The 21336-nt window shown below is 41.5% G+C and overlaps 1 protein-coding gene across 1 annotated transcript in view; it reads right to left on the reverse strand.

Moving 5' to 3' along the window:
• Nucleotides 1-21336, reverse strand: part of LOC140733322 (uncharacterized) — a 340527-nt gene that overhangs the window by 33012 nt on the left and 286179 nt on the right. Inside the window, exons 47-52 of the mRNA XM_073056501.1 lie at nt 19682-19735; nt 18887-18940; nt 18722-18793; nt 9630-9665; nt 9400-9444; nt 5561-5731 (exon numbers count right to left, since the gene is read on the reverse strand). Coding sequence (XP_072912602.1) covers nt 5561-5731; nt 9400-9444; nt 9630-9665; nt 18722-18793; nt 18887-18940; nt 19682-19735 — 432 coding nt within the window. The remainder of the gene's footprint in view (nt 1-5560; nt 5732-9399; nt 9445-9629; nt 9666-18721; nt 18794-18886; nt 18941-19681; nt 19736-21336) is intronic.

Here is a 21336-nt window from a genome sequence, read left to right on the forward strand (position 1 = left end):
ACATTAGTAAGGCCAAGGAATTAATTATGGACTTCAGGAAAGAAAATTGAGGAAACACATACAAATTCTCATTGAGGGATCAGCAATGAAAAGGGTAGGCAGGTTTGAGTTTCTGGGGTGTCAACATCTCTGAAAATCTATCCTGGGTGCAACATGTTGATGCAATTACAAAGTTATATTTGATTAGGAGTTCCAGGAGACTTAGTATGTCATCAAAGACTCTCACAAATTTCTACAGGTGCACCATGGAGAGCATTCTAACTGGCTGCATCACTGTCTGGTATGGAGGGGTCACTGCACAGGATTATGAAAAGCTGCAGAAAGTTGTAAACTCAGCCAGCTCCATCATGGGCACTCGCCTCACCAGCATTGAGGACACCTTCAAAAGGCGATGCCTCAAAAAGTTGGCATCCATCATCAAGCAACCCCATCATCTGGTTCATGCCATCTTCTCATTGGTACCATTCAAGAGGAGTAAGAGGTACAGGAACCTAGAGACACACACTTTAACTTTTCAGGACAACTGCTTTCCCTCTGCCATCAGATTTCTGCAGAATAAACTTAAAGGAGTTTGACAGGGCTAAAACTGAATAGCAAATAAATTAGTTTTAGAAATTCATAGCAGTATTTAGTTAAAAACCTTTATATATTTTTGATAACATATACAAAAAGCTGAAGGAACTCAGCAGGTCAGGCAGAATCTATAGAGGGAAATTAACAGTAGATATTTCGCTCTGAGACCTTTCATCAGCACAGGAGAGGAAGTGGGCAGAAGCCCAAATCTGGAGAGAGTGACAGGGTAATATTCCAGGTTGATGACCTTCTATCAGTACCTATCACTGCTTCCAGATTTTGCCTTCTGACAAAAGCATTCTGTAATTAATCTGCGACAATGTGTTCATGATAACTTAAATTGTGCTCAGTTACAGATTAATTGTCTAGGGAACTCTCAGAGGAGTTAGAGATAATCAGACCCCACTTTGTCCCTTGGACTTGAAACCAACCAGCAGAAATGAAACTGAAGGTAGAATCCAGATGTTTTTCACATCTGGTCTTCAGCTTTTTGCCAGCGAAAGTGACCTCATGGATCGGAATCAGTTGCCGACTCTTACATCATTGTCAGTGTTTGTTGTTTTGCCTTGTCCTAATGTTCGTAAGTAGTAGCATTTTAAGATATTTTCACTTAGAATTATTTTCTCGTGTTTTTTAAAAAATTTTAAATAGTTCTTGGATGTTTCAGACACTTGAAAACAGTTCAGGTGACTCTGGAAGTAGTGAGTTGCCAAAGGTTGTCATGATTGTGGTGATACAGTTTGAAGCCTACTTACTGCTTGGAGTCTGTGCTACCTTGCTGGACACCCGCTGGGTGAAAGGGTGGGGTGGGGGGTCAGTGCAACTGGCCCTCTCAGAATCAGGTTTAATATCACTGCCATATGTCGTGAAATTTGTTAACTTAGTGGCAACAGTACAATGCAATACGTGATAATTTAGGGGCAAAAAGTAAGTGTGTGTGTGTGTGTGTGTGTGTGTGTGTGTGTGTGTGTGTGTGTGTGTGTGTGTGTGTGTGTGTGTGTGTGTGTGTGTGTGTGTGTGTGTGTGTGTGTGTGTGTGTGTGTGTGTGTGTGTGTGTGTGTGTGAAATAGATTAAAAATTGTGTAAAAACAGAAATAATAAAAATGAGCTCGTGTCCAAAGCTTCAACATCCATTTAAGAATTGAATGGCAGAGGGGAAGAAACTATTCCTGAATCACTGAGTGTGTACCTTCAGGTATTGGGGGTCCTTAATGATTGACACCACCTTTCTGAGACACCACTCCTTAAAGGTATCTTGGATACTATGGTGGATAGTACCATAATGGAAATGACTGATTTTACAACTTTCCGTAGCTTATTTCAATGCTGTGCAGTAGCACCCTCCAACCCAGACAATGATGAAGCCTTTCAGAATGCTCTCCATGGTACATCTGCAAACGTTTTTGAGTGTTTTAAGTGGCAAACTGTATCTCTTCAAACTCAGGGCCGGATTAAGCTAGTGCAGGGCCTGTAGCATATGTTATAAAGGGGCCCTAAATTTTAAAAAAACACTTAAGTATTAAAACATAAATTATTTACTTGCATAGTAATTCATTTTTTCATTTGCTATACAGCCAGATAATACGACAAATGTCTGACACTTCAGTAATAGTATTACTTACATGTAGGTATCAATTTCAAAAGTCAAAAGAAACAAAACTACAATTTAAAAGTTAGATTTTCTAGATTTAGCATGAGCAAATTTGTTGATACTGGAAATGTCTATTTCACACAGAAGTTCATGTTCTTCTGAATGCGGTGGACTCTGAACGTCTGATCCCTTAAGTATTTTACCCAGTAGACGCGGAAGAAATTTGTTAATTGCGCTTTGTTTGAATTTATTTACCCTCATTGTCTTTTATGAAAAGTAGAACATTAGAAAATTAGGAGTAGACGTTTAAATTTTAACAGCCCAGGATTAATAATGGTACAAGCACGGATTATTTGTTACACAGTCATTGGATTTATCGGTGTCCCGGGTAAATACCTTTCAGTTACTTGTACAGAGGCCATGACATCTCCTCGCACTCAGTAACTGCTGATGCGATTTTAGTCCGTGTTAATGAAAATGCTTTCACACCACAGTTTTCTATACGAGATGATGTTCCGGTTCCAACCCACATTCCACGTTAGAATCGTTGCCTGTTTCAAACGGGATTGTTCGCAAATCATCTGATGCTTTGAAACAATTAGCGGAACCAGAGGTGTTTGCTGATAACCTGATCTATCAGCACTCCCTTTCAGATTTTCAACTCGTGTTCCTGATAGTCCCTAGAATGCCGTCTTGTTCCTCTCAGTCTCATTTTGTGTAAGAATACCAATTGACAATTTAACCTGGGTCATGCAGACTTGTCACTGGAACTGTTTGTAGTTTTTTCATTTGTGAAAAACTCCAACTCCCGCGATTACAGGATTAAGGTAGCGATTCACAAGATCCTTGGATATACACCATGTAAAATCCAGCAAGGCCGATTATTCTCCTTCTCGGAAGGTCGTTGATGAAACAAATGAGGCTTTGCAGTTAAAATCCAGAATACACTATTTGGTACATTACGCGCTAACATTGAGGACAATTCATATTCAAAAAGCATAGATATGGTGTCTTCCCAACTACCTGTAAAATTAGCATTCTTGTCTCAGAGGCGCCAGAGATGCATTGAAACTGGGTTCACAGCTTTTAGGAAATGCATTGTTATGAACTCAATCCACAGTACTTTGTCAAAGAACAGAAAACTGATGGCTGATGTCATTTATTTAAGTGTAAATGAATCGTCTACCCAAAACTCACTCTAACAGTCCTGAGAAAATGGTGAGAATGCCGATTTCACCAGATCGCAGCTTGCAAGCATTTAGTGCGGGTGGGTACCTCGAAGATGCGGGGCCTGTAGCATATGCTACTTTTGCTACTAGGTTAATCCGGCCCTGCCCAAACTCCTAATGAAGTTCAGCCTCTTTCTTGCCTTCTTTATAGCTGCATTGATATGTTGGGACCAGGTTAGATCCTCAGAGACCTTATCACCCAGGTACTTGAAATTGCTCATTCTCTCCACTTCTGATCCCTCTATGAGGATTTGTTTGTGTTCCCTCATCCTACCCTTTCTCAAGTCCACAATCAGCTCTTTGGTCTTACCAACATTGAGTGCATGGTTGTTGCTGCAACACCACTCAACTAGCTGGTAGATCGCACTCCCGTAAGCCCTTTGATCTCCATCTGAGATTCTACCAACAATGGTTGTACCATCAGCAGATTTATAGATAGTATTTGAGCTATGCCTAGCCACACAGTCATGGGTATACAGAGAGTACAGCAGTGGGGTAAGCACACATCCCTGAGGTGCACCAGTGTTGATCGTCAGTGAGGAGGAGCTATGAATACCAATTCACACAGAGTGTGGTCTTCTGGTGAGGAAGTTGAGTATTCAATTGTATTCAAGAGGGAGGTAGAGGCCCAGGTTCCGTGCTTATCAATCAAGTCTGTAGGAATGATGGTGTTAAACGCTGAGCTATAGTCAATAAACAGCATCCTGACAGAGGTGTCTGGAATACGTCTGGGTGAAAGGACTCTGCAAGTAGTGAATCTGGATAGCAGCCCATCTGCCTCTTGCAGCCTCAATGAATATGAATGTAAAGGGAGTTTCTTCTTTTTCTGTGTTACTGTGTATGTAATCAAAATGGATTATTTGTTTTGTTAAAAGTAGGAATGCTTCTTTGTTGCGAGAGAGTGCTGGAAGCTTGTTTGGGTTAAAATTTACTGATAACGAGAATTGTATTCCTTTGTAAACCAACTGGGATTAATGTTGTTCTTTCTTCTGAGTCTGTAAGCTATTGTTGGCGGGCTTTTGGGGAGTCGGCGCGAGGGGGTGAGAGAGAGAGGAGGCGATGCTGTAAACTGGGTGAGGAACGGACCCCAAGTGGGGGTCCAAGGCCAGGAGGTACCCCGAGGAGAGGAGACGAAGATAGATGTGCTTGGTTGACCACTTCGGGTGGTCCTGAGCTGCGAGTCGAGGAGTTCGGAGGGGATCGAATGGTGGCCAGAAGACTTCAGTAATTGAGCTCCAACGGTTGTGCACGAAGTGGTTTGGACTTTGATAAGTTTGGCGCCTTTCTTTATTTTCTTTTCCTTCATATATACTGTATCGTTATTAATCACTTAGTTATAGTAACCTTTATAAATTGTACTCATTTAATCGCATATGGTGTACTGTCTGTTTTTTGGGCGAGGCGGGGACATCACACAGCATCCACACCAGCTGATTACCCAGTTTGGCGGGGCCGAAGGCTGCTCCCCCTAGACGAGAACGAGCTGAGCGAGCCTGAGGCGACCCAGGGGGTTACACGAATTTATGCATTAATTCAGGATGTCTGAAAACACCTTGCCGCCAATGAAAATCATTTGTGATGTAATCACATTTGTAATTAATTTAGATCACTTTGCAGAGATCTGTTTTCACTCTGACATGAAAGAATCTTTTTTTGTTGACCAATTGATTCAATATTGTAAAACAATAAAATGTGAAAACTTCTGGGGGGGGTGGGTGGTGAATACTTTCCGTGGACACTGTAAATGTGCTATATGTGCCTTGTGCTGTGCATGACTGTTGGTAGTGTGCTTTGCACCTTGGCCCTGGAGTAGCTCTGTTTTGTTTGGCTGAATTCAAAGGTATTTATGTATAGTTGAATGACAATCAAATTTTGAATTTAAAGTAGGCAGAGATGACAAGAAGATGATTTATTACATGGTTCATGGATGTGGGAGAATAGTGTGAATAGTGTTTTGTGCATGGTGCAGAAGAAATGATAGAAATGTTCAAAGCCAACATTGCTGTAAAAGTTGGAATATTTGTCCCACTTCCTCACCACTCTTTCACCTATTCACTCATAATAAGCTCATCAAAATTGAGTTAATATATATCATAAATATACAACATTGTTTAGATGCTAAAATACTGGAACAGGGTGGACAAGAATAGTAATTGATTAGTCTTACTGAAATTTCAGAGAATCCTGGATAACCTGGAGGTCCTGGGGGACCTGTTCTTCCTCGTGGCCCTACAGGGCCGGAAGGTCCCAGTGCTCCTTTCTCTCCAGGTGGCCCTGGGACACCCATCCTTCCTCTTTCACCTTGAGGCCCTCGATCACCCAGTATTCCTGGATCTCCCTATCCAAAAGAGGAACAGAAAGGATCAAGACATACAAGGATAAAAGGAAGGCCATGACATAACTATATATCCATTTTAGAAGAGACAAACATTAGAAACCTGTTCTTTGAGGAGAAGCACAAATTTATGAAGAAAAATACACATTAGTAAAAACATGCATTAAAATTCAAAGTACTCCTTTCTTAATTTTAATGAAGTGAACAAATGATGCGGAACAATTCCTAAGATCCAAACTACTGCCAGTAAAACAGAACGTTCAATACTTTCTCCTTCATTTCTGCATTTCCTATTCACAAAATGTGGATTTTAACTATCTATCCAAAGTAGCCCTTCTTTACAAGCCTAGACAATTTGTGCATTCAACTGAAGGGGCACCACACTTTATTTCCATACTGTCCTCATCCAAATCCAACATCTTCCAGCAGGATTGAGTAGCCCTGCTTCTCCATTCTAACAGTTCAGGCCCGACCTGCACCATAGCTCATCTTAGCTGCTTATTCCTTGGTGCCTTCTCCAAATGAATAACAATTTCAGTCTTTTAAAATTTTGATTCACTCAGAAATTTTGGCCTTTAGGAGGACAAAATGCAGATTTCTGTGACAACAAAACCTCCTTCTTCTTAAGCATCCCCTGCAGTTGAGGATTATTTGCATTCACACTGGCCACTTGTATCAGTACTTAATGGGTTTTGAGGGAAATGTTCAGGAGGGAAGAGAATTATCATTATGAAAACATTTTTTCTCAGCTCATGCTGGTAAAACCTGAGGTGCGGGCATAGCCAAGCACGCTTATTTCTCAATTGCTAGAAACTTTCGAACTATTCTAGTGGTGTTTAGTATTGTGGCTTTCTGAAGATTGCTGTGTGGCCATAATTGTTGAATGCTATTGTGTAGCTCCTTTGGGATGATACCAGTTTGGGACAATGTATATCCTGTTCATGTTCCAAAGTCTTTAAACTTCCTCTTTTAATTTTGCATATTTCTGGTGGTTTTCATTTATTGATTTCTCTAAGTTACGTATATGAAATGGCTATATATATTAAGTAAGTTTTTCCTGCTTGTTTAACAAGTATTATTATGCATTGTTATGGTTATTATGGATCATCCTATCTGTAATAACTGATCAGTTTTAATATAATCTGTGGTATTCTGACTTTAAAACTGGATCAGGCTTGTATTTATGGTAAGGTATGATTTCTTTTAAGAGTTTGTATTTTAAAGCAAGATTTTGATGAATGATGCTTGCTACTTGATTGTGCCTTTGTAAGTACTCAGATTAAGTTAAACTGCTACAGGATCCTGTAATGTATAGGATTGTTTTTGTTTTTTCTTGGCATTTTCTACATTTATCATCTTGAACTTGTTGGTCTATTATTATATATTTTGATTTTTTTGTGTCTTAACACCTGGTCCTGTATTTCCACAGGAACCCTTCCGTTTCTGGGAAGAGGGCTCCAGCACTGAGCTAGGTACTTTACGCTTCCTTGTCAATATCTAGTTTGCTCAGATTGCGAGAATGCCTTCCATGGAGGATTATGCTCTTCCATTGGTTAACTTTTTCTTCAATAGTGATAATGGCTTCATTTTTTTTGGGTTGTGCTCTCATTTAGGTTTAGTGGTGTATATTTCTTATCAGAATTGCATTTGCTCGTGTGGAGTGCTGAATCTTGTTTTCGTTGATGAAAGTATATGCTTAGAAGTTTTATCTAACTGTTGTGTAGACGTTTAATGTCTATTATTCCTCTCCCCCTCAAGTGTATTCGAGTGTACGTTGTTATTATTTTTTTTTGTATTTGCACAGTTTATTGTCTTTTGCACATAGGTTGAACACCCAGCTGATGTGATCATTCATTGATTCTGTTATGGTTATTGGATTTATTGAGTATGTCCACAAGAAAATGAATCTCAGGATTGTATATGGTGCCATATATGTACTTTGATAATAAATTTACTTTTAACTTCAAACTTTGAATACTGCTGCCTGATAGACCGAGCTTGGTGTCAGGCCTTCATCTTCTAACAGTGGGTCAAAGGCTGTACTGGTGCATTGCTGACAGTAAATAACATGTATTTACACAGTGCCTCTCACAACCTTACTATGCCTGAAAACATGTACAGTTTCTTGAAATGGAGTTACTACTGTAATCCTGTGGCTTTGTGTGAATCCTTTTCCCAGCTGTGCTAGCATTGATCTTATATGGAGTCATAGAGCACTATGCAATATTCAGCCCAACTGTTCTGCTCGTTTCACGGGATTCTTCCCCTCCTCCTCAAGTACTTTCAATTCTCAAAGTTCAAGGTTCGAAGTAAATTTATTATCGAAATACATATATATCACCATATACAATCCTGAGACTTGCTTCCTTGTGGGCATACTCAGTAATTCCAGGCTGTGATGCAGCCAGACAATATAGTCTCCACCACACATCTATAGAAGTTTGCCAAAATATTAGATGTCATGCCAAATCTTCGCAAACTTCTAAGGAAATAGAGGAGCTGCCGTGCTTCCTTCACAATTGCACTTAAGTGCTGGGCTCAGGTCAGGTCCTCTGAAATGTTAACACCAATGTATTTAAAGTTGCTGATCCTCTCCACTTTTGATTCCCTGAAGAGGACTGGTTCATACACCTCTGGTTTCCTCCTCCTGAAGTCTATATTCAGCTCCTTGGTCTTGTTGACGTTGAGTAAGAGGTTGTTTTTGAGGCACCACTCAGCCAGATTTTCATTCTCCCTCCCACATGCTGATTTGGCACCAATTTTGATTTGGTCAACAACGGTGCTAAATTTTATCTTGTCGTAAACACTTCATAAGTCCTGATGAAGAGTCTTGGCTCGACATGTTGACTGTTTATTCCTTTCCATCGATGTTACCTGATCGCTAGCATTTTGTATGTGCTGCTCTCATCCTAATACTCATTTCAAGATCATTTCTCTTGCTGGAATGTGGTAATGTAATTCAAGTCAAGTCAAGTCAAGTCAACTTTTATTGTCATTTCAACCATAACTGCTGGTACAGTGCATAGTAAAAATGAGACAACATTTTTCAAGACCATGGTTCACATGACACAGTACAAAAACTAGACTGAACTACGTAATTAAAAAAAACACAGAGAAAGCTATACTAGACTATAGACCTACACTGGACTGCATAAAGTGCACAAAAACAGTACCAGCATTACAATAAATAATAAACAGGACAGTAGGGCAAGGTGTCAGTCCAAGCTTTGGGTATTGAGGAGTCTGATAGCTTGGGGGAAGAAACTGTTATATAGTCTGGTCGTAAGAGCCCGAATGCTTCGGAGCCTTTTCCCAGACGGCAGGAGGGAGAAGAGATTGTATGAGGGGTGCGTGGGGTTCTTCATAATGCTGTTTCCTTTGCGGATGCATTGAGGATTTTCCTCATTGTTTTTTCCCTTATTCTTCACTCTCTGAAGGAACTAAACTCACAACTTTTGGATATACAAATATCAATTTCCTTTCAATTCGTCTCCAAGTTTGTATGTGTAAAGCCAGTCAGTAAGTGTCTAAACATGGAACAAAGAAATATGGATAATTCAGATTTCCATATAGTTTGTATCAAACTGGATGTCAGACAACAGCAATCAATGGGCATGTCCTGGCTGAATTATCCTTATATTAAGAAATATTTCTTTTAATAAGTGACTTACTCGCTCACCCTTGGGCCCACGGTCTCCTGGATTCCCTTGCAAACCCTACAATTTAACAAAGAAAATAAATTCACAAGACTTAGCAAGTGTAAAATACTTTATTGTTAATTGGAGTACTATTGCAGTTCATGCTTAGAACCTGTTAACATTTCAAAGCACGAGGTGGGGTAGCAAAACAAATCAGTAATAATTAAAATTATGATACCTAAATTGTTCTCCTTTGACCTTACCTGTGCACCTGGGAATCCATGCGCCCCAGTTTTCCCCTGCAAAGTAATGAAAAGAAAGCTCATCTTCAAAGTATCTGAACAATGCCAGTAATATTTTATTGTCACACATCTTCTATAACCTTATTTGCCCTGAACAAGTCTCTGCCTATCATTCCCCCATATTTGAAGTAAAAATGTGTGTGAAAGTGTAGAGCCAATACCTCTTTCTTTCTCATTAGGAGGGACTATCAAAAACTACAGACCTTGATAGTATGTTTCTGTGGGTGCTGATTTGCTTCCACTGTCAATTGAAAATCATTTTATTTGGCAAATCAGGGTCACAGAAACATGCCAACTGGAAGAGGTTGCAGTGGTGACATTAGTCCTGATGTGATAGATAGATATAGATACTTTATTCATCCCCATGGGGAAATTCAACATTTTTTTCCAATGTCCCATACACTTATTGTAGCAAAACTAATTACATACAATACTTAACTCAGTAAAAATATGATATGCATCTAAAATCACCCTCTCAAAAAGCATTAATAATAGCTTTTAAAAAGTTCTTAAATAGTTTACTTAAATACATTGAGTCCTAACCCCGGCACTTTAACCTATCTTACTCCTGGCGGTTGAATTGTAAGCCGAATGGCATTGGGGAGTATTGATCTCTTCATCCTGTCTGAGGAGCATTGCATCGATAGCAACCTGTCGCTGAAACTGCTTCTCTGTCTCTGGATGGTGCTATGTAGAGGATGTTCAGGGTTTTCCATAATTGACCGTAGCCTACTCAGCGCCCTTCGCTCTGCTACCGATGTTATACTCTCCAGTACTTTGCCCACGACAGAGCCCGCCTTCCTTACCAGCTTATTAAGACGTGAGGCGTCCCTCTTCTTAATGCTGCCTCCCCAACACGCCACCACAAAGAAGAGGGCGCTCTCCACAACTGACCTATAGAACATCTTCAGCATCTCACTACAAACATTGAATGACGCCAACCTTCTAAGGAAGTACAGTCGACTCTGTGCCTTCCTGCACAAGGCATCTGTGTTGGCAGTCCAGTCTAGCTTCTCGTCTAACTGTACTCCCAGATACTTGTAGGTCTTAACCTGCTCCACACATTCTCCATTAATGATCACTGGCTCCATATGAGGCCTAGATCTCCTAAAGTCCACCACCATCTCCTTGGTCTTGGTGATATTGAGACGCAGGTAGTTTGAGTTGCACCATATCACAAAGTCCTGTATCAGTTTCCTATACTCTTCCTCCTGTCCATTCCTGACACACCCCACTATGGCCGTGTCATCAGCGAACTTCTGCACATGGCAGGACTCCGAGTTATATTGGAAGTCTGATGTGTACAGGGTGAACAGGACCAGAGAGAGCACGGTCCCCTGCAGCGCTCCTGTGCTGCTGACCACCGTGTCAGACCTACAGTCTCCCAACCGCACATACTGAGGTCTATCTATCAAGTAGTCCACTATCCAATTCACCATGTGAGAGTCTACTCCCATCTCCGTTAGTTTGTGCCTTAAGATCTTGGGCTGGATGGTGTTAAAGGCACTAGAGAAGTCCAGGAATGTAATCCTCACAGCACCACTGACCCCATCCAGGTGAGAGAGGGATTTGTGCAGCAAATACGTGATAGCATCCTCCACTCCCACCTTTTCCTTATACGCAAACTGAAGAGGATCCCGGGCGTGCCTGGTTTGTGGCTTCAGATTCTGTACTATCAGCCGCTCCATGGTCTTCATCACGTGCGACGTCAAGGCAACAGGTCTGAAGTCATTCAACTCCTTTGGTTGTGGTTTCTTTGGTACTGGGACAATACAGGATGTTTTCCACTGTCTGGGTACTCTTCTCTGCTCCAGGCTCATGTTGAAGATGCGCTGTAGTGGTTCTCCCAGCTCAGTCGCACAGGCCCTCAGTAATCATGGGGATACTCCATCCGGTCCAGCTGCCTTGCTGGTACAGATCTTCCTCAGTTGACCTTCCACCTGTGCAGCCATAATCCTGGGCATGGGCAAGGTCTCCTGTGAGTGGCTATTTTCCTGTGAGGGAAGTAAGAGGGAGGACGAGTAGAAAGACAAGCCTGGTGTGGAGTTCTGCGGTGAGGATGAGATTGTGATCCAGCTACAGTCAAATATACACTTAACAGAAGAAATTGAATTAGTAGTAGATTTGGTATGTCACCTAAGACTCTAGCAAATTTCCACAGATGTAGCGTGGAGAACATTCTAAATGCTTGCATCACTGTCTGGTATGAAAGAGCCAATGTACAAGATCAGAAAAAGCAGCAGGGGGTTGTAAACAGATCCATCAAGGTCATTGAGGACCTGAAAAATAGCAACATTCATTGTGAATGACCTCCATCACCCAGAACATACCCTCTTCTCATTTCTACTACCAAGGAGGAGGTACAAAAGCCTGAGGACACACACTCAACATTTTAGGAACAGCTTCTTTCATCTGCCATCAGATTTCTGAATGGTCTATGAACCCAACCTCACATTTTTTGCTCTACTTATTAATTTTATATTTTGGTATTTTTATACTTTGTCACATCTATTACTATTGCTTTCTTCTGTTCTCATGACTACACCCCTCCCCCACCTGAAACCACCACAGTGGACTTCACAGTTGAACAGGTGAGAAGACAGCCAAAACGTCTCCGCTCAAGCAAGGCTGCAGGCCCGGATGGTGTCAGCCCCAGGGTGCTCAAAGCCTGTGCCCCCCAGCTATGTGGAGTACTTCACCATGTCTTCAACCTGAGCCTGAGTCTCCAGAGGGTTCCTGTGCTGTGGAAGACATCCTGCCTCGTCCCTGTACTGAAGACGTCGCACCCCAGTGGCTCCAATGACTACAGACAGGTGGCACTGACCTCCCACATCATGAAAACCTTGGAAAGACTTGTTCTAGAGCAGCTCCAGCCTATGGTCAGGCCACACTTAGACCTTCTCTAGTTCGCCTACCAGCCCCAATTAGGAGTTGAGGATGCCATTGTCTACCTGCTGAACCATGTCTATGCCCACCTGGACAAGCCGACGAGCACTGTGAGGGTCATGTTTTTTGACTTCTCCAGTGCGTTCAACACCATCCGCCCTGCTCTGCTGGGTGAGAAGCTGACAGTGATGCAGGTGGATGCTTCCCTGGTGTCATGGATTATTGATTACCTGACTAGCAGACCACAGTACGTGCACTTGCAACACTGTGTGTCAGACAGAGTGGACTCCACAGGGGACTGTCCTGTCTCCCTTTCTCTTCACCAGCTACACCTCGGACTTCAACTACTGCACAGAGTCTTGCCATCTTCAGAAGTTTTCTGATGACTCGGCCATAGTTGGATGCATCAGCAAGAAAGATGAGGTGGAGTACAGGGCTACGGTGGGAAACTTTGTAACATGGTATGAGTAGAATCATCTGCAGCTTAATGTGAAAAAGACTAAGGAGCTGGTGGTGGACCTGAGGAGGGCTAAGGCACTGGTGACCCCTGTTTCCATCCAAGGGGCCAGTGTGGTAGAGGATTACAAATACCTGGGGATACGAATCGACAATAAACTGGACTGGTCAAAGAACACTGAGGCCATCTACAAGAAGGGTCAGAGCCGTCTCTACTTCCTGAGGAGACTGAGGTCCTTTAACATCTGCCAGACGATGCTGAAGATGTTCTATGAGTCTGTGGTGGCCAGTGCTATCATGTTTGCTGTTGTGTGCTGGGGCAGCAGGCTGAGGGTAGCAGACACCAACAGAATCAACAAACTCATTTGTAAGGCCAGTGATGTTGTGGGGGTGGAACTGGACTCTCTGATGGCGGTGTCTGAAAAGAGGATGCTGTCCAAGTTGCATGCCATCTTGGACAATGTCTCCCATCCACTCCATAATGTACTGGTTAGGCACAGGAGTACATTCAGCAAGAGACTCATTCCACCGAGATGCAACACTGAGAGTCATAGGAAGTCATTCCTGCCTGTGGCCATCAAACTTTACAACTCCTCCCTCGGAGTGTCAGACACCCTGAGCCAATAGGCTGGTCCTGGACTTATGTCCACTTGGCATAATTTACTTATTATTATTTAATTATTTATGGTTTTATATTGCTATATTTCTACACTATTCTTGGTTGGTGCGACTGTAACGAAACCCAATTTCCCTCGGGATCAATAAAGTATGTCTGTCTGTCTGTCTGTTCCTTGTCCAGTAATATAATGTCTGGTTGGTGAACCAGTACCTGCTTATCAGTCAGTATTTAGAAGTCCCACGAGATCTTAGCTCTGTCATTCTCCACTACCTTCTTTGGTAGTTCTCTATCAAAGGCATGGGAGCTTGAGGGTTCAGCACAGTATCCTTGCTGTTCCTAGCACTGCGCTCTTCTGGACTGAGATCTCAGATGCTGTTCCTGTGATTTGTTGGAGCCATCCTCCCTATCCAGGTGTCACAGTCCAAGTGCTCCTATCACCACCAGGATTACTCTGGCTTTAACCTTCCACATCCTCTCTATCTGCTCTTTCAAGCCTTGGTATTTCTCCAGCTTCTCAAATTCTTTCTTCCAGATGTTACTGTCATTCAGGATTGCCACAACTATTACTATTGCTTTCTTCTGTTCCTTGTCCAGTATTATAATGTCTGGTTGGCGAACCAGTACCTGCTTATCAGCCTGTATTTGGAAGTCCCACAAGATCTTAGCTCTGTCATTCTCCGCTACCTTCTTGAGTGTTTCCCTTGGACTTGGGAACAATCCAAGTGTCCAATCCATACTCAGCACAGATGTTCCTGTATACAGTTCCTTTATTGTTCATTTTTGGAATGAATATATATATATATATAAAATTATTATTGTAACTTGTAGTATATTTTATGTCTTTGCATTGTACTGCTGCCACAAAACAACAAATTTCACAGCTTATGTCAGTGATAATTGGGAGCTTAACATTAAAATAATATACTTTGTATCAAAAGGATAAGCAGGAAGGCATAGGCGGTGGTGTGGCTCTATTGGTAAGAAATGGAATTACATCTTTAGAAAGAGGTGACAGGTTTGGAGAATGCAGAATCTTTGTGGGCGAAGTTAAGAAGCTGCAAGGGTAGAAAAAACCATGATGGGAATCATATATAGGCCTTCAAATAGTAGCCAAGATGAGGGTCTGTGATTGCAAAGGGAGCTGGAAAAGGCATCTAATAAGGGTAATGACACAATTGTAATGACAGACTTCAATATGCCAGGATATTGGGAAAATCAGGTTGGAATCCGATCGCAAGAGAGGGAATTTGTTGAATGCCTATGAGATGGCAGCTTGGCTTGAGCCGACTCGGGGAAAGGCTATCTTAGACTGGGTATTGTGTAATAACCCAGATCTTATTAGGGAGCTTAATGTAAAGGAGACCTTAGGAGTCTGTGATTATAATATGATTGAATTCATACTGCATTTGAGAGGGAGTAGCTTAAGTCACATGTATCAGTATTGCAGGGAAGGGGAATTACAGAGGCAAGAGAGAGGAGCATGCCCAGGTGGTTTGAAGCAGGATTCTGGCCAGGACGACAGCAGAGCAGAGATGGCTGAAGTTTCTAGGAATACTTCTCAAGGTGCAAGATAGATATGTCCCACAGAAAAAGAAGTTCTCAAATGGTAGAGATAGGCAAATGTGGCTGCACAAAAGCCAAAGAAAGGGCATATAAGGTAGCAAAAGTGAGTGGGAAGCTGGATGATTGGAAAACTTTAAAATCCAACAAAAGGCAACTAAAAAGCTACAGGAAGGGAAAAGATGAAATACGAGGGCAATCTAGCCAATAATATAAAGCAGGATACCAGAAGTTTTTTTCAGTTATATAAAGAGGAAAAAGGGAGGTGAGATTTGATATTGAACCACTGGAAAATGATGTTGGTTAGGTAGTAATGGGACAAAGAAATGGCAGATGAACTTAATGAGCACTTTGTATTCGACTTCGCTGTGGAAGACACTAGCAGTGTGCCAGAGGTCTATGAGTGTCAGGGAGCTGGAGTGAGTGATATTGCAATTACAAAGGAAAAAGTGCCAGGCAAACTGAAAGGTCTTAAGATGGATAAGTCATCTGAACCAGATGGATTACATCTCAGAGTCCTGAGAGAGAATGCTAAAGAGATAATGGATGCATTGGTCTTGATCTTTCAAGAATCACTTGATTCTGGCATGATCCCAGAGGACTGGAAAATCGCAAATATCACCCCACTATTTAAGAAGGGAGGAAACCAAAAGAAAGGAATATATAGGTGAGTTAGCAGAACCTCATTGGTTGGGAAAGTGTTGGAGTCTATTATTAAGTAAGAAGTTTCTGGTGGTACTTGAGACTAATGATAAAATAAGTCAAAGTCTACATGGTTTCTGTAAGGGAAAATCTTGACCGACAAATCTCTTGTAATTCTTCGAGGAGGTAACAAGCAGGGTGGACAAAGAAAAGGCAGTGGATGTCATTTACTTGGATTTTCAGAAGGTATTTAATAAGATGCCACATGAGGCTGCTTAACAAGATAAAATCCTATGGCATTACAGGAAAGATACTGGCATGGATAGAGGAATGGTTGACAGGCAGGAGGCAGGGAATGGGAATAAAGGGGGTGTTTTCTGGTTGGCTGCCAGTGACTACTGGCGTACATCATGGGTCAGTATTAGAACCGCTACTTTTCACATTATTTATCAATGATTTGGATAATGTTATTGTTGGCTTTGTGGCAAAGTTTGCAGATGATACAAAGATAGGTGGAGGGATAGGTAATGCTCAGGATGCATTGTGATTGCAGCAGGACTTCGACAAATCGGAAGAATGGGCAAAGAATTAGCAGATGGAATACAATGTTAGGAAATGTATGGTAATATATTGTGAATACATATATGTGAATTATATTTGAGAATAATGGTGCAGACTATTATCTAAATGGGCAGAAGATTCAAATATAAGAAGTACAGAGGAACTTGGGAGTCTTCGTGTAAGACTTCCAGAAGGTTAATTTATAAGTTGAGCCTGAGGTGAAGAAGGCAAATACAATGTTGGCATTTATTTCAAGGGGAATAGAATATAAAAGCAAGGAGATAATGCTGAGCCTTTATAAGACACTAGTCAGGCTGCACTTGGAATATTGTCAACAGTTTTGGGCCCCATATCTCAGAAAAGATGTGCTGGCATTAGAGGGAGTCCAGGGAGGTTCACGATGATGATTCTGGGAATGAAGAAGTTAACCTATGAGGAGAGTTTGGCAGCTTGGGATGTGTACTCACTGGAATTTAGAAAAATGTAGGGGGATCTTGTTGAAATCTACTGAATGTTGAAAGGACTAGATAAGGTTGATGTGGAGAGGATGTTTCCTATGGTGAGGCATCCAAATCTGGAGGGCACAGCCTCAAAATTGAGGGGCGACCATTTAGAACAGAGTAAGGAGGAATTCTTTTAGTCAGAGAGTAGTGAATTTGTGGAAAGCTCTGCCACAGACTGCAGTGAAGGCCAAGTCTGTGGGTGTGTCCAAGTCAGAAGTTGATAGTTTCCTGATCAATCAGGGTATCAAAGGATATGGCAGGTATATGGGGTTGAATGGGATCTTGGATCAGTCAGGATGGAATGACGGAGAAGATTTGATGGGTGAATGGCCTAATTCTGCTCCTATTTCTTATGGTCTTATAATAAATCTGATTCTGATTTACAGGATCTTTAGTCCTGGTTTCTTGGGACATTAGGAGAGTGTATGATTGAGAGAAACGTATGGAATGGGTATTCACAGAAAGTAAGACATCTATATCTGCAGATCAACAGAACCTTTTCTATGGAATAATGGAAGTTTACAGTGTAGAAGGAGACCACTGGCCAATTGGGTGGATATATGCTAGATCTATGGAAGAGCAAACCAGCTCGTCCAACTCTCATGGCTTGTCTCGTTTTTTGGAAATCTTTTTCTCTTTGTAGTCTATTTCCTTCTGAATGCTGTCAGAAATATCCACATCCAACCCTGGCGCTGTATCCCAAATCCCATCTACCTGGTACTTAAAGCAATTATTTCCTCACATCAGATGTATGGACTACAATAAACTGGGAGAAAGAAGAAAGGGTACAAAGATCAAATCTTGTTTGAAGAGGCAAGAGGCAGACAAGAAAAGCTTTGACCAACGAGAACCTCTCTAAGACGGGGCTGAAACCTGCGTCGTCCTCAGGCAAAGCTGCTGATGCTGAACCATAAACTAGATACTAATAACAGTGGTAATTATATTACAGTGGCCTTGACATTCCTGACAGCTAGTTCTGCCCTGGCACCAGCACCAAATCTTAACCATATCTCCTGAGCTGCACCACAAATAGAGAGGACTTAATCACATTTTCCTTGCACTGGGCGCAGATAATGTGCAGGCACTGTGACCGCCTCCAAAGTAACTGAATGCATGGGCCATTGAGGACTTGGCATCAGGACTCAGATCTCTACTAGACTGAAAATTGATAGAGATTAAATCCTTTACAACTAGTCTGGGACGATGCATAGAAAATCAACCTGGTTAACATTTTATGCCTGGAGCACTCACATAATTCCTTCATCAGGGGGCAGTCAGCTGTGCCTACTGTTGTTAACCTCCTCTGTCTGACCAACAGTTGGTTACTGGAGTACAAGAGCTATCTCTTGAACCTCTAGTCTTGGCCTTTGTCAGGTATCCAAGAACAAATACAGCACATATCTACAGCAAGATCCACAGACCACTTGAAATATATTGAAAATCAGTATGTATTCTGAAGCAAAGAGCAGGATGCCTGGACAGACCTAGAGCACAATCATGACACTTCAGCTAGGGTCCCTATCTTCATCATTGCTGGCTGGCCTCTCCAGAATTATGAGGCCTCATCATGCAAATACAGTGAGACAGCCAGAGGGAGAAGCTTTTCAAATATTCATTCCAGTAAGAAGCTTGACCACTATTAGCAACACTCAGTGAATGTAATATCGTCCATACCTAAATACAGCAAGTTCAAGCATCGGCTTTGTTTTAAGTAACATTTGGACTACATGAGTTTGTTTGCTGTGCTAATCACTGAAGAGTGGAAGTTCTTCATTAAAAAGTGTTTTCTATAGCATATAAAAACCTTATTCTGAAAATATACATACGGGGGCTCCAGGTGGTCCTTTTGGTCCAGGAAAGCCAGTTTCTCCCAATGGTCCTCTCTCACCTTTTACTCCCTACAACAGTAGAAATAGTAAAGGTCAGTCCCCAGTCCTATTTCCTAAATAGCAGATGATATACATTGGAATAAACATGAGAATTCAACTCACAGGATCGCCTGTTGAACCTGGAGGTCCCGGTGGGCCTGGAGAACCTGGTTTTCCCTTTTTAGAAGGAAGAACAAAAACTGTAGTTGTTATTTATGTTAAAAAGACTATTTATTATTGGAAGGAAGTATAATTTTATAAAGTGTGACTTTTAAGGTAATAAACTAAAATGCTATATGTTCATCTACAATGAATGCTATCAAGTTATATCACAATGATTAAAGTGGTTTTGTGGAGATCAGGATGACGCAGTGCAGAATGAGACAAATTGAGCACAGTTAGCCTCTTGAATAAACTGTCAATCAGTTCTATTTTCTTGATCCTTCCTTGTAGCCCTCCCTTCTTCCACATGGATCTTCATTAACTTAGACATTGGTAACTCATACTTGAGGCCACCAGGAGAACCTACTCTTTGTTAAACATAACTCTTCAAGAAATACACCCATTGCATAGTATTTATGATAGATTAATATTACATTGTGTGGTAAGTTTGGCAAAGGGCAACTTTAAAGAAACGAAAATGTCTCAATTCCTTGCAGAAAAATTGAGGACAATTTTTAGACAAATTGAAGAAATTTGATTGTGCCTGAACCATCTTCTGATGGATATGGTGCTTGAACAGCTTTTTAAATAGAAAGGTAAATAAACTTCCAATTTTCCAATGGTCATTGAACTTGATGTACAGTGAGAAAATGTACACCGAGGCCCCTTAATAAATGCTACATAAACTGATTTACTGTTTTGCATTTTGCAAGATATAAATCTTCAATATTATTCAATGCCCCTCAAAATACTCACCTGTGGACCAATGGGTCCTTGGAGACCAGGTGGTCCAGGCATTCCTGGATCGCCCTAGAAGTACATTGCAAAAACATTTTATAAATGATGCATTAACACTTTACAGGTTGGTATACTACTGTTTTATTGCCTATGTGAAAAATTGCTGATGAAGACCACATTCTAGAGCTGTAGTGAACATTTGTAGTGATCTATTGAGGATGTCTATCACTAACTCAGGGTAAGCTGATATCCTAATCAGTAAATCAGAAAGTCATACAAACCCATGGAGTGCTCAGGTTCAATTCTCAATTACACTTGAGCTAACTTTAACTTGATTCTGCCCTTTCTTCCTGGTCCAGTTCCTTCCCACTTATATCTTTAACAGTCTCCTGGTCCCAAGTGATTCAACTTCACTATGGCCATACAAATGCTCTGCCTCCACTCCTCATAAGGAGAGGCTGGAACCTCCACCTCTTCTTGAATAGGTTCTCCTTCTGCCTGGCTGCAGTTGTTCATATTTTGAACAACAGCTCCTCATTTCCAATCACGGTCTCCAGATCAAAGGAATGGCAATTGACATTTTGCATGGAGCCACAACTACATTTGCTTTGTGTGGCTCCTCGATTTGCTCCAAGGAGGCGTTCTGCACAGGTGCTTCTGAAATATTTTATTAGTGGCTTCACCTCCACCATAGTGGATAAAAACGTAACCACATCACATCAATTTCCCACATTTCTGCTTTCACCTCCCTCTCCTTCTGGACAGAGCAAGAACCAAGATTTCCTGATCCTCAATTTTCATCACACCAGCCTCTTCATTCAAGACATCACTATTTGCAATTTTGACAAGCTGCAATAAGATTCCACTAACAGACATATATCCCTGTGCCCTCTCTCTCACTCCCTTTGGGAAACCCTAATTTGTTTTTCCTATCTTCCTCAATCATTCCTCATGTTATGGCATTTTCTCCTGCAAACACAGGAGATCAACACCAGCCCTTTTACCTTTTCACTGACTTCCAGTTGGAGCAACAATTCGTTTGCTCTCTGACAATTTTGGAGTATTGCACTGGGTGTTCGCAATGTGGTATTCTCAGCAATGGGGAAACCAAACTCAGAATAAATGGTTGCATCAAGTAGCAGCAATGTTCTATCCATCCAGGCAACACTGAGCTCCCTTTTGTCTGGCATTTTACTTCAACATCCCACTCCCTCTGACCTACCTGACTGAAGTCTCCTACACTGTTACAGTGAAGCCCAGTGCAAGCCTAAGTAACAACATGTCATCTTCCCTGAGCACTTTGCAGCTTTCCAGGCTCAGAACTGAATTATCCAACTTATGCAACTTGCTTTTTCTTTCTGCCTGTCTCAGAAGTGGCCATTGCTGTCAGCCATCCATTCATGATTTTAGTTCAGTTTTACTCTCTCTATGAATTTTGTCTTTGCTGCTGAGCAACAAATAATAGAAAGAGGTAGACCATACTTCTAAATGCTACATTAGGCCATAAGGTTTTACTCTATCAGAGATATTCCTTTGTTCCTTTAACTGAAAATTAATTTGTTTTCTCTTTTACCAATTCTGGGAAAAGGTCCTGGATCTGAAAGGTTAACTCTGTTTCTCTTTCCACAGATGCTGCCTTCTAGCATTTTACATTTGCAGCATCTACAGCTTTG

This window comes from Hemitrygon akajei, chromosome 9 (genome assembly GCF_048418815.1).
Source record: "Hemitrygon akajei chromosome 9, sHemAka1.3, whole genome shotgun sequence".
NCBI lineage: Eukaryota > Metazoa > Chordata > Chondrichthyes > Myliobatiformes > Dasyatidae > Hemitrygon > Hemitrygon akajei.